Source organism: Aedes aegypti, chromosome 3 (genome assembly GCF_002204515.2).
Source record: "Aedes aegypti strain LVP_AGWG chromosome 3, AaegL5.0 Primary Assembly, whole genome shotgun sequence".
NCBI classification, from domain to species: domain Eukaryota; kingdom Metazoa; phylum Arthropoda; class Insecta; order Diptera; family Culicidae; genus Aedes; species Aedes aegypti.
The window spans coordinates 182,193,082-182,208,216 of NC_035109.1; the positions used below are offsets into that span (position 1 = coordinate 182,193,082).

Below are 15,135 nucleotides of genomic sequence, written 5' to 3' on the forward strand. Positions count from 1 at the left end.
CTTGAGACGATGAAGTGCGTGTGCTATTGCTTCCCAGCTTGTACAGTTGAACGCGTTCTTCACATCCAGAGTGACAACCGCGCAGTAAAGGATTCCGCTCCTTTTATGCTCCTTTTATGTTCGATACTGTCGTGTGCCGCCATAATATCGATGAAGAGGTGATACGTTGGGACCTGGTATGCACGACATTTTTGGGGGATTTGCCGTACAGTAAAGATCTGGTCCGTTGTCGATCGGCCGTCAACGACGCTGGCTTGATAACTTCCCATGAACTCATTCACTACAGGTGAAAGACGACGGAAGATGATCTGGATAATACTTTGTTGGCCGCATTTAGAATCGATCAAAAGTTCTCACAATCTAACTAGTCGCCTTTCTTGTAGATGGGGCATATTATCCCTTCCTTCCACTCCTCCGGTAGCTGTTCTATTTCCCAGATTGTGCCTATCAGCCGGTGCTGACAAATGGCCAGCCTCTCCTGACCCATCTTTATGAGTTCAGTTCCGATATCGTCCTTACCAGCAGCTTTATTGTTCTTGAACTGGTGAATGGTATCCTTAACCTCCCTGAAAGTGGGGGCTGGTTGGTTTCTAGCGCTCGCAGTACTGACGAAGGCATTTCCTCCGCTGTCCCGTTTTTCATTGCCTGTGCTCTCAGTGCCTTTCAGATGTTCATCGAAGTGCTACTTCCACCTTTCGATCACCTCACGCTCGTCCGTCAAAATGCTCCCATCCTTATCCCTGTACATCTCGGCTCGCGGCACGAAGCCTTTGTGGAATGGGTTGAGCTTCTGATAGAACTAACGTGTTTCTTGAGACCGGCACAGCTATTCCATCTCCTCACACACAGTCTCCTCTAGGCGGCGTTTTTTCTCAGAAAGAGGCGGGTCTGCTGTTGCAGCTTCCGTCTATAACGTTCCACGTTCTGTCGAGTCCCAAGAATTTGCCTACATTCCTCGTCGAACCAATTGTTCCGTCGACTTCGTCACACGTACTCGACGTTGCTCTCAGCTGTATTGTTGATGGTTGCTTTCACTGTTCTCCAGCAATCCTCAGGAGGGGCTTCATCCAGCTCACCCTTTTCCGGTAATGCAGCCTCAAGGTGCTGCGCGTATGCCGCTGCGACATCCGGTTGCTTGAGCCGCTCTAGGTCGTACCGGGGCGGCCGTCGGAACCGTACGTTGTTGACGACGGAGAGTTTTGGGCGCAGTTTAACCATCACCAGATCACTCAGAGTCGATGTTAGCGCCACGATAGGTCCTGACGTGAATAATGTCAGAGAAGTGCCGTCCATCAATCAGAACGTGGTCGATTTGTGATTCTGTTTGCTGTGGTGATTTCCAGGTGTATCGGTATGGAAGGCTGTGCTGAAGGTAGGTGAACGCTGGGAAACAGCAGAATTTCCTGAACTCAAAACAGATTTCTTTGCATTTGAGCCCCCCAAATAATATTAACTTTAACTGTGCACAAAATACTTGCCAACGTTTGTCCTACCCATGGTTTCGAAACGCGGACGCGCCTCTGATAGGAAGTATGTAGTAAACACATTAGGAAATATTACATAAATTACTCTTTGGTACACATTTGTTGGCCCTAGAAAAAAACGATTGAATTGTTGAATTCGAGTAACATGGACACATTTTGACGGCGCACTGATTGAAATCCTCCTCAACCGATGAGGTTTGCGGTGGCGATGATGATGGGCGCTTCAACAAGCGGCTTTGGTCGATTTTATTCAGCCATCTCTCGTACAAATCTTGGCGCACCGATTCTTGCAGGGCCAATTCTGGAAGCGCGAGTCAATTTAGAAATCCTAAGAGATTTCACAATCCGGATGCTGGATTTGCAACAGCTTCATGATGTGTCACGGTAGCGAGGAGCTGAGCAGGTTCGGCGGACCCCTTACCAGCTCAAACGAAAATAGAATAAAACCAAATTCAACGAAGGAGTTATGCTTTAAACCCTTTGAATAGCAGATGATGCTCCTCCTTTTCGTGTTCTTCGCATTCTGATCTGGGAAATAGGCAATATGAAATTGATGTCTTGGCAAGGGATGTACAACATGCGCATTATGACGTTATTGCATTCCGACGGCACTGCAGCAGCGTCCTCGGAAACATCCTCAAATTTTCGAATTGTCGATTATTCGTAATAAATCAGATATTTTATGATGCTACTAGATGAATTAAGAGATTATAGCTAGGATATGGTAAACACATAAGGAAATATTTCACAAATAACTCTTTAGTACACTTTTTTTGGCCTTGAAAAGGGCCGATTGAATTGTTGAATTCGAGTACCATGGATACATTTTGACGGCGCACTGATTGAAATCCTCCTCGCCCGATGAGCTTTGCGATGGCGGCTTCTTCGGGGTCTTCTTCATTGCGGCGGTCTTTGAAACAAGGTGGAGTTTTGCTTAGGAACTGCCTTCCTTTTCTCCTCCTTCTTTTCGAATGCCAGCCACAGCCACAGTTTCTCGGGATTTCATTTCACTCTTGCCGACATCTCAGTTTCCGCCGATGAATTTCTCGATCACCTGCATGGAAAACCCGTTCCATTCGTTTAGGGCTACGATGGCGGCCACAACCATCTTATCCTCCTACTTCTTCTTGGCGGCGGCAGCGGTGATGGCTTTGACCTCGGACGGCATTTTCCCTCGGTCGGTCGACGGTCAGTTTGATTTGAGCGAAGCAAGACAAACGGGGAGGTCCTTCGCTATCGATGTCTGTGTCTGAGAAGCACGCCCGGTCAGAGCAAGCAGATCTGTTTCCCGTCGAGCTGCGATCCAAGTGAGGAGTGAAAAGCAAATAAAGTCAACTTTTCCCTAGCACTCCTATTTATAGATTTGCTTTAAATCAACGTTCTCTTTTAAAACAGTTATTAAACTATTTGGACAGTTATGTGGGATTCAGTAACCCAGACAACCAGAAATCGCATAAAAGTTTACTTTATAACTCGTTTATTCATACTATTTACATCGAACCCGCAAAACACCCTGGATGAAATCGTCAGTTTGATAAGTTTCCTCGCATAAAACGATATTTCTCTGAGTTTATGTGTACTTTTTTTTCCTTCCGCACACTTGTTCAAAATAAGTCAAATCAATCCGTAGCAGCTGTCAAATCAACATTTGTTATCATAAGTAGCGTCGCATAAGATCACAGGTTAGTTCGGTACAATATTTCTACACTCGCGGCCTCCAGGTGATTTCTTTATACGTACATTTTGGTTGTCTGGGAAGTAAACGACATGAACTTTTGATGCCTTGTCTTTCGAGTGAGTTGCTAATCAAGGAAGCCAGCAAAAAGTTATAAGCGTTTGAAAAAAAATCATGCCAACGTAACGCTCTTGGTTTTTAAATTCCAATTTCACTCCTGTATAGAGAAGAAAGACGTAGTCTTACTTCAATCGAGTTTTCGATTATTATTGCGGGGTTAATTCTTATATCGGAATAAAAGTGAATACCGCAATAATGGGCAAATTACCCTAGGTGTTTCACTCTACTGGCTTGAAAAACAATTCTCGAACATTCTATGGCAAAAAAGCCCTCCATAATTGGAGCTTTAGACATAGACATAGAGTGATGAATGAAAGATTTTCTTATTTTTCTCAGAATTCAATCCCTGATCCTCACTATGCTCAATCCTCAATCTTTGCTAAGAACTAAGAGTAAATGGATGTCTGTCAATACCATACCGAACATAATTCTAGATTTTCACATTATTTTCATAGGATAAAAAATCTTTAACACAAAAACATTAACACAATTTGACAATAGTTAAAACAAAAAACGTGCGTTTAGTACAGATAACATTGATTTTGGTTCACTATTAGTATTTGATTTTATTTCAATCACGTCAATTTCACCAGAATGGGTTACATGCTGTTTCGCTACTCGCCACATATTAACGCTCATGCGCTAGTGTCTATGCACGAAAAATCGCTAAAAGGTAACGCGGAAAATATTTACATGGCGAAATGCATCTAACGAATTATTTCTCAAAATTGGGAACTATTTTCGAAAAAAAATATTTGGTACCGGTTGTGCGCAATGATGATGGCTATCAAGCCTAACAAATATTTTTTTCGATTAATGCTTTGATTTATGAGGAATTGGAAGTAAGATGCCTTTCGCCATACAAAGAAAAGCAGAAAATTTCTGCTGATCAACTGTGGGCAAGAGCAAAGCAGGTAATCCATTAACGGTTATAACAATAGTTTCGATTTCCTCAAAATGCTTATAGGGTAATTTCAATTTGCCAATTATTGCGGTATTCTCTATTATTGCGGTATAAGAATTAAACCCTCATTATTAATCGAAAACTCTATTTTCTATGGATATTATTGATGATGATGAAAGCTTATAGTATTCCCAAGCTGTACCAGATGAATGCTTTAAAAATTTAACGATTTTGATCGTTGGAAGAACAGTTTTAAATGATGCATCAAGAAAAGCCTATATTTTTAACCAATCTCTCTATGTACGGGCGGGTTTTTATAAGCTTAAATTTTTAAGCTTAGAACCAAAACAATTATATGTAGCGGGTATATCAGTTCAGTATGGATGTAGTTACATGATAGATATTGAATTTTGTATATAAGTTCTATATTTTTGAGAAAAAGCATATACCGCAATAATAGGACAATGAAAATAGCTTTATGCCTATTTTTGCGGTATCTGTAAATCTCATTCAAAAATTTGATATTTCAATAGTCATTTTTAATTGTAATTGCCGGAAACATTAATTATATTATTGGGATACTTACTAGGGACATAATTTTGAGTTATTCATACATTTATTTAGTCAAACAAAAGGTTTATGTTTATGTTTACCCTGTAGTTCCTCTTATTTACAAATATTCTGCAAATAAACGCAATGTTTTACCAAAAAATCACGTAAACTGACTGAAAATCGGAACACATGCCACAAATAAGTTGAACAACTAAGTTGATCAAAAGGAAGCAATCCTCTAAAATTGTGTTGCTAATGGTAAATATTTTTAAAAGCAGATGGAAGAACCTTGTCTATTCACCTTAACATAGTCCACCTACGACGAAAGAGGAGACGAAACCGGCAGAAAATCATTCGATTCTGTTGATTTGTTTTCGAATCGTGACACAAAGTAATGAATTAGTTTTCCTCATAGATAGGTCCAAAGTCACACAAACTGACAGTACCGTGCAGTGTCATTAACATGGAGGAAGCATAATTTCAATGCTCGAACATTGTGTGGTATTGAATGTATATTGAATGTAATAAAATCTATGATTTTTGGTATACCGCAATAATAGGACGGCACTACCGCAATAATAGGACAAAATACCGCAATAATAGGACAGAGGAAGAGCTTCAGATTTATGTCAAAAAAATATATGTATGATAAGAAAAATTACTTTTTTACTTCAGTATACTCCAGATAAAGGATAGTTTTGCAAAATACCATATAGTTGCAAAATACCATAATATTTAGATTTTGGACACTGCAATACGATTTTAATGTTAACACCGTGCTTAAGTCCTCCATAATAGGACGGATACCCTATCTAAATGAAAAAAGTTCTTATCAAGCGTATGCTATCAGGGCAAATGTAACATGATCGATTTCTCTTTATCTATCAGAAAGTAAAGTTGACATGCAAGTTTGTTGGAATAATAATGTCAAACTTCACTGACTTTTCGCAGCGTCGATGCTACATAGTGGCCATCCATAAATTACTTCGCCATTGGGGGAGCTTCATGATAAATGAATAACTTTTACAAAGTTTTCAAATTATATATGTAACAAGTTTGACATCACGACATGACGACATGACATGACATGACGACATGACATGACATGACGACGACCCATATCAAGTGTATACTAGAATTAGGGCGAATGTAACATGATCGAATCCTCTTCATTGGTCGTCTTTTTAGTGAATAAAGGTGGCAAGATGTAAGTGTGTTGGCAAGTTCCAACAAACTTGCATCTTGTCACCTTTTTTCACTGATCGATGAAGAGAAATCGATCATTTAACATTTGCCCTGATTCAAGCAAGCGCTTGATATGAACTTTTCCCTTGTCAATCTTTTCGTCGCCATCATGTCACTATGCATTGTATATCTATCAATTGTCTGAACACCCCTGAAATTATAGCAACGGAATGTCACAACAACCAAATGTTTTCCACCTTGACATCTGTGCCGTCTGTGTCAACAACAGTCATCAGACATGCGCATCAGCTGTTTTTCAGTGCTTCAGTCTCCGACCACGGGAAGGCGCTGCGAACCCTGATGCGAGCCAAACCCATCATCATCATCTGGTCTGATCTGGCCGTTCGCCAACAGCAGCAGCAGGGTTGGAAAATTGGACCCCGTTAGTCTGTAGTGAATAGCGATACGTTACTGATCGGCCGTCGAGCGCGTCGTTTTTCGCCTAGAGGTAGGCTGTGAATGTCATTCGCGACCTGCCCTAAAATCCCCAGAGGAAACGGTCAGGAGGGCGCCGCGCGTGTGTGTGGACAGGAAATACTTGTGGCATTGGGTGTGTGCAGGTGTGAAAACTTTCCACCAGCAGTGTCTAGCTGCCAAGGCAAGAGGAAAACAAGATTTTGTTTAGCCTACTTGGATGTGCCTGGCCGTTGTACATTGCTTTGTGCCGTGAATTATGTCAAATTATTGTCGTTACTGGTAGGCCTAGTGCCGGGGTTTATCTTGGTACGAAATGTAGCCTACGCAGAAAGCGTTCGATTACAATGGATATATTGCGGATTACTTTATGCTGGATACAGTCGCAAGGATACGGATAGCAATCGATGCAGGATTTCTTAGTGAAGGGCAGCAATGATTTTTGGCTGCTAGGCGACGATGGATTTACAGTTTGCTACGATTATTGATTTACGAATGGTTCCTTGGATAGGAAAAGCTCCCTACTCGAGGATATAAGGAAGAAGAAATGTACGTGCTAGAAGAAAGACCACCAGTGTATGGTGACGTAGAGTGAAACAATTCTGTGGAAAATAAAAAAAAATCAAGATACCAAAAAGCAGCAAACAAAAGAATGTACAAAACGTTATTGAGCATATCGAGAATTTCAGAGGCTCAGGTGGTATGAGAGATAGGGTCCTAGTGGGGCAGTGTGATGGAATCTTATAGTGATTAGTGTGAGTAAATGATAGATTAATTGCTGGATGAGTAGTAATCAATTGAATTACAGCCATCTGATGGAGTCGTTCAATTTTGTCTGGTTCGAAATGATGTAAGCTCAACATAAAAGAAAAAAGAACCAGTGTCGAAGTTCAACAAAGCAAAATCAGTGCTAGTGTGTGGAAATAAAAAATCCTAGAGTGAATGAAAATGTCACGATTCACGAAAGGATGTGATAATAATGCAGTGGAGTATTATATATAACGAGAAGCGAAGAAAAAGCAATTTCAGTGAGGAGAACGAATGTTTCTTCCAAGTGTGAAAATGCCGTCAATGATCGAGTAGCGTGACCAGCATAATCATGTTGATATCGTTGGTAATGATAATTCCACTATTCGCCCCCACCATATCCGGTGGCGGCGGTGGAGGCAATAGTGATGAAAATGATTCCGTAAAGAAGACGACTTCGCGCGTTGTGCATATTAAGTACGGTTCGGTGTCTGGTACAATCGAACATTTGGAAGGCAGGCATCTGGATCCAGTGGAAGCATTCCGTGGGATCCCTTATGCTTCCCCGCCAGTTGGCACCCTCCGTTTTATGCCACCGGTTACAGGTGCTCTCTGGTCCGGAGTGAAAAAAGCAGACAGGTAGGAATTTGGACGCGTAAGCAATTTGGATCAACCGTCCCAAATTGACCTTTATTCGAAGCAAAATTCAACGACGAAACCTTTTTTCCAACAGATTCAGTCCCGTCTGCCCACAACGTCTTCCAGACATTGCCAACGAAACGGCGGCACTGGAGCGGATGCCTCGTGGTAGATTAGAATATTTAAAACGACTCTTACCATACCTTAAAAACCAATCAGAAGATTGCCTGTACTTAAATATCTACGTCCCAACTCAAGGTAAATATCGGTTAAATTCGCTGTGAATGTTAATTAAATAACCTGTCTTCAGCCTATGAATCGTTGAATCGCTTCTTTCTTGTCAATTATTTTAATGGACTTTCTCTCGTCATACAAAAGGAATTATTTTTATGTAAAACGAAATGGCTTCGAATTTCCGATAAAAATTAAAACAAAACTACAATATTCCATACATACATTGATTCCAATGAATGCCGTTTTGATTATGCTTACGGACACTCAATGTCTCATACAGGTATATGCCGTTTTCGGCGGTGCCTTATTTTTTATCAAAAATTGCATTTTTCTTACCTATATCATTCGCAGAAATCATGTGAAACATGAAATTATTATAGAGTAATCCATGATTAGGGGAACTATATTTTCGAAAATTTGAACAATTTACGCATGAAATAGAGTTGGTATGAAACAGCAGTGTTTAGCGTGGATATAGGACTTTTATCTTACGCAACTAGAGTTGTCATGTCTATTACGGCTTAAACCAGCAGACGGTGTTTTGAAGTCGTGGGATCAAAGCCCACCAGAACGGTTCCATTACTTTTCGAATGTTACATCTCAATTTGTTCAAATTGACTTTTGTGTCCGCGAACTTAAGACTTTGATCTTGTTTAATTGGTTTACTTGAGGTCGAACTCATATATTACATATATTTTGATATTAAAACAAGCATGGAAATTGTATCTTGTACCATCTAAACTATAGAAAAATAATGGCAATGGCAATTATTTGATGATGGTCCCGCCACAAAACCCATACAAAGGTTTGAGCAAGACGCTATATCTTAAAGATTATTAATTATGATCGATGTTAAAAAGACTAGAAAACAATAAACGGTCTGATTATTTCAACAGATATTTACAATTATTCAAGCTTCCATACTATATACTAAATATGTAATAATCTGTTGGTGTCAACCACTCTTTTTCGTAAGTTTTACTAGTGATCAAGAAGGTACAACAAAATCCAAAACATTGCCAGAATTGATGACCCCGTTGCTGTCGGCATTTTCATTTTCAAGAAATTTCTGACAATCAACCAGAAAACTCACTACTAATTCGTAGTAACCTCCAACAGCTTAAATTCTCAATTCAAATGAAAAGTAATCAAACAGTCATTTATACCTGTGTACCGCGCGCTATAAGCTTAAACTTTTTCAATATATAAGAATCCATAATCATCATCGAAGCGAACATCGTTGTTTGTTAGTGTCCTAATAATTATAAAACATATTTTACAGTAAAATCAATACAAAATATCCGTTAGTCGAAAGTCAAGTACCGTAAATCCGGGTGAAATTGATCATTTTTCACGGTTTTTCTAGTCAGTTTTCTATAATGTTAACAATGCCAAACAACTAAATGCAGGAAAACAAGTACGAAGGTGAGCCTCATCGACTTATGTACCGAAATTTTCTAACAAATGTCATTTTAGTGTTAACAAATACCTCTAAAATAAAAAATCAGAGGATCTCATTTCGGGGTGAAATTGATCACTTGTCAATGCCATTATTGTTAGTTTCCAAAACAACTCTATATGATAAATTTGAGCTCCCTGAATCTGAATATGCTTGTAAAATTCTTAACAATGCAATATTTATATAAATAACGAATAGTTAAATTTCAAGAATTACGCGGAAAACACCTACATTTATGCAATTTCCTAAGGAAATCAATGATATCTAACAGAAATTCAATTATTTCAACCATATGAGCTAATTGGTACGAGTTTTGGTGATGAAATCTGGTTTGGGGTTATATCTCAAGCATCCTCACAAACTTTCAGGTTTATACCATGTTCAAATCCTTGCTTATAAATAGAAGTTCATAGCTGTTTGTTAATACTGCACCGTGCATGATTTTAAAATTTGACGTAGGAGGAGATCCCCCAGTGCCGGACAGCACCCAATACCGGACAAAATCGAAACATTGAGAAATCATGGTCCAATCAAGATGGTTTATTAGTAGAAAAGAAAGCTCTTATGTAGAATAGTGTTTGCGTAGAATAACACATCCTTGAAATATGCATGCCTTTTTAAAAAAGTACAAAACAATGAAAATCTTTGAAAAATTGGCGTATATTCTTAATTTTGAGCCTATTTAGTAATTATTTTGGATATGAAAAAATACATTGGATCCCGCAAGCATGATCGAACATAATCCTAATTTGATAGTATGAATGTATTTTGTACCATAATTGAAGTAAATATGGACAAATTACAATTTTGGTTAAGCACCCCCTGTCCCTCAGTTTCGGACAGCTTGATTTGTTATATGATATCTTTGTTATTATTGCATCGGTGTCTCAAAATACTTTCATTTTTCATAGGTTTCGTCGATCATGGTATCAAACATGCAATAAAGTTAAGAAGAATGAACATTCAGAACAACATCGTAAAATGTGCTATTTTTCATCATATATGAAAGAGGTTTTTGATAGGCATCTTGCAAACTAATAAAAACTCAAATCATTCTTTTATATGTTGCAAATGCATTGAATTGGTAATTATAAACTATTCCTATAGTGTACACATTCAATGATGTTCAAATTTACATAATTCAAGGCATTTCCAGATCGTGTCCGGTATTGGGTGCCATCTTTCAAGATCGATCAATTTGGTACTAAAATACATCATTAAAACGCAATGCCAAAATTCATATTTGTATTTTCAAATTTATTTTTGTACACTATAAAAATGATAATATTTATCATAAATGGATAACATGAGCCCATACAATCAATATTTTTCGAATTATGAATTTAATGGCTTAAGTGTCCGGTACTGGGGGATCTCCCCCTAATTTTCATAGTAATAAACATTCTTTAACGTAAAAAACTTCACAACACACAATTCTACAATAGTTACGACAAGCAACGTTCATTTACTGCAGCTTACATTGATATTTGTGCTCCATTACGAATAAATAAAATCGTGTGGTACGATGATCAATTTCACCCTTCTGATCAATTACACCCGATTTTACGGTACTAAAAAGATAACCTGTTGCTGTTTAAAAAACAGCAACATTGATTCTCTTAAGGTGAAGATGCACCGAAGCCAAACCTCAAATTTTCAAAAGTACAAATCTAATGAACTTAACAGCCGTTCAAAAGTTGAAAACTTGATCGATTGGTCACCACCAACGTGTGACCAATCGATTAAGTTTTCAGCTCAAACCGCTGTCTGGTTCTCTAAATTTGTGCTCTTGAAAATTTGAGGTTTGGCCTCGGTGAATCTTGACCTTACAAACCAAAGAGTTTTGTGAATCACCGTACAAAAACTGTCAGTCGCATTTCTAGTATTATATCTATGGATGACGCTACGATTCGTGTACAATTCATCAAATGTTTTCTGAACAGTCTCTTTTGGACACCAAGTTTTCTATTGGCCTGTAACAAGGTAACTATTTCGTAAACATCAACGTCTGGTTTCGATTTTTTTCACTGTGTAACCTAGCGGCATTGTCTGAAATACCAGAGCAAAAAGGAAGCATCCTGTACCTACATCAACGTAGTCACCCATAAATTTCCGATATTTACCTACAAAATCTGTGCAAAGTCTGATTTATACATCCGAGCACCTGGACCCTGATAATATTCGCCTTTGCCTTCGTACCCTAGTACGTACTTCGGTTAATTGACGGCAGACAGAGGAAAAAATGCTAATGCCTGGATTCGCAAAGATCAACAGAGGAAACATCTGCCTCAAGTCGCTGACCAGCCGAAAGTTGACCGGTGGAGGAAACCATTCAACCCTCCTTTGTGCCCTAGCCGGGATACGAAATCTTGAGATAAATTATTAACAGATCCTTAGTGGCCCGGAAAATATTTATCTCGCCTCATGCCATCGGTTACGCAAGCAACCCGAGTAGAAAATCGTCACAAGACCATATCGCCAGCATACTATTTTTTTTATCCATTTTTATTGGTGTCACTTTAATCATGACACCCATTTCATGTATCTAGGTGTTCTATGTTAGGCAATACTTTCATCCTAGTTTGGTAAAACTAAATTAAGATTCCATTAACATTTTGTAATTTGTATATTAAATTTCATTTGCCGTAGTAGTTCGGAGTTTTAACAGGTGAGTTGGTTTCACCTGCTTTTAAGAGAAAAATAATGCTTTCAATCAACTTAACCTAACTAAACCTAACTGTATAACGCATAAACCGTGGCAATGGAAGATTGCAAAGATTTTTGTCTAATTATTAATATAATTTTATTCGATATTTGTTCCAATGTTTCAAAATTGGATACTCTATGTAACTCACAAGCTGTGAACTAAACTATCGAAATGCATACATTTTGCCTTAGAATAGGTGGAACGGTTATTGCAATACGAACGCTTAATGTATTGTTTTAGCATCAACTCACATCAAGGTGTCGATAGTCGCGTGGTGTACGCACGGACCTAACGATCGCATGGTCCTTGGTTCGATTTTTTGTTTTCAAAGTTTGGTTTCATAAGGCAAAGCTATGAATTTCAATCCGATTTATTGTGGCGAATTTTCTTAAGTGGTTAATATGTATTTCGATAGTACAATCATTTTCAAAACTTTATTTTGGATTCTCTGCAGAGCTTTCTTTCTGATATAACATCAGCTGGTCCATATTGGTACAGCATACAACATGGCCGCCCTGAAATTTTTTGTGAAGATCAAAAGCTTGTTCTTAAGACAAAGTTTCAATATTTTTTTAATAAGTAGAAGCAGACACATTATATGTTTGTCACATTTGGCTTGAATGCCCTGAATTTTGTAAGTTAAATTGTTATGATATTTAGCAAATCAAAAATAAGTCAAGGTATTATAACTTACATTGGAGATTGCTATAAGCTTGCTATTTTCTTCCGATCGGGAAGAGGGGTTACCTGAATGTTAGCATTAGTGGAAGTATAAAATATTCCGCAGAGAGAAAATGATAACTCTGTGATTCGTAAAAACATCATAAAACCTTCGACCCAGTTTCCCATTGAAATTCCTTTTTCCGTAGCAAAGGTGAACTTGCTCGTATCGCTAGGGTTGTATATTTATACATAAAATCCGGAGCGTACACATTGCTTTCCGACAGCAAACTTACTGCAAAATTCAACGGAACACACGGCTATCAGGGCAGGAAGGAAAAAGTTGTGCTGTCTTGCTAGAATACACGATACGAACAGACTCTTACCTGGCTTTCCAAGCAGGCGCAAGATTACGAAATGGGGGAAAGGTTCCGTTTTATTACATTTCGGCATAGTGTATTGAGAAGGGGCATCTTTCTCGATATTAAAATATTATCTGGCACTTTTCGTCGTTCAACTTCCGTTCGTTCAATACCTTTTCGATTTGCAATGTGCTTTTGCTTACCCTCTCAACAATCCTTATTTGATTTCGTCAAACATACTTTTCATGGTTACATCTGCGGAGAGCCAATTTTCGGTACTGAGAAGGATCAATACTGTAGCTTATGTCAACAAGTCCTTGCAAAATAGGCATCCGTTTTTTTTTTACTACAGCTTTTATATCGCTCACACATATCATTTCGGAGTCCATTTGGTCATTTTTTTTTGCGACATTATGAAATGTAGGAATTGCATATGAACTGTAACAATTTCCACGTTCTTCCAAAAACGCGTTCACCCCTTCTGACGCAGAAGTTAATTTCATAATGTTTATTCTACACAAATTTCTCTGGTTATGGACATCACATCTGTGTCGACATTTTCTAGTGTAGATATGACCCAAGTAACAATGGAGCATTATATCATTGCTTATATACCTTGACTACCGTTAAAGTTGTTTTAAAATATAAATGGAAACCTTCATGGGCACTCATACGATTAAATTAATACAAAAACAACGATAAAACAATCAATCAATTTATAAAGCAATGTAAGGCGCGGTAAATGGCTGGGCATGGCGTACCATTGGTACCTCGCGTACCTGCAGGAATAAAATAGACCCCTTTGTGCGGTCCTTATCCTCTTGCCCCGCAACTCCTATCCCTACCTCCTCGTGGTACTGGCCGGGGTACGAGTAACCTTGGGGAAGATCGGGTAACCAACCCCCGGTGGGAACTTTGGTCGTATGCTGACAGGGAAGGGGGGGTTTGCTTTTGCTTTTGCTTCTGCAAACCTTGAGCGTCTGTACTCCATGTTAGGAGCGGCTCACAACAGCGTGTTCCCCATGTCAGGGGCGGCTGATCATCGTCCGAGTGCCAGAGAAGGACTCTAAGCTAAACTGCGCACTATGGCCCTCCGAACATTTAGGGGGAATGGTCCTCCGGAAATCTAGGGGGTTGGTGTCAGGCCCTGCAAGCCAACCGTAAAAACACATCAGCACAGGAACGTCAACGAGAGAATACGGACCGGAAAAATCGGCAAAGACCACAGCGACGAAAATGGACTAGCGATTGGAAGCTCGGTACGTGGAACTGCAAATCTCTCAACTTCATTGGAAGTACTCGCATACTCTCCGATGTACTGAAGAACCGCGGTTTCGACATCGTAGCGCTGCAGGAGGTGTGCTGGACAGGAGCATTGGTGCGAACGTTTAGAGGTAATCATACCATCTACCAGAGCTGCGGCAACACACGCGAGCTGGGAACAGCTTTCATAGTGATGGGTGATATGCAAAGGCGCGTGATCGGGTGGTGGCCGATCAATGAACGAATGTGCAAGTTAAGAATCAAAGGCCGATTCTTTAACTTCAGCATAATCAACGTGCATAGCCCACACTCCGGAAGCACTGATGATGACAAGGACGCATTTTACGCGCAGCTCGAACGCGAGTACGACCGCTGCCCAAGCCACGACGTCAAGATCATCATAGGAGATTTGAACGCTCAGGTTGGCCAGGAGGAGGAGTTCAGACCGACGATTGGAAAGTTGAGCGCCCACCGGCTGACGAACGAGAACGGCCTACGACTGATAGATTTGGCCGCCTCCAAGAATATGGCCATTCGTAGCACCTATTTCCAGCACAGCCTCCCGTATCGGTACACCTGGAGATCACCTCAGCAGACAGAATCGCAAATCGACCACGTTTTGATCGATGGACGGCACTTCTCCGACATAACCGACGTCAGAACCTATCGT

General features: G+C 39.6%; 1 protein-coding gene across 1 annotated transcript in view; it reads left to right on the forward strand.

Moving 5' to 3' along the window:
• The first annotated feature begins 6,353 nt into the window (after positions 1-6,353).
• Positions 6,354-15,135, forward strand: part of LOC5577226 (neuroligin-4, Y-linked) — a 214,513-nt gene continuing 205,731 nt past the window's right edge. The window contains exons 1-2 of the mRNA XM_021850222.1: positions 6,354-7,780; positions 7,875-8,038. Of these exons, the coding sequence (XP_021705914.1) occupies positions 7,494-7,780; positions 7,875-8,038 (451 nt within the window). The 5' untranslated portion in view covers positions 6,354-7,493. The remainder of the gene's footprint in view (positions 7,781-7,874; positions 8,039-15,135) is intronic.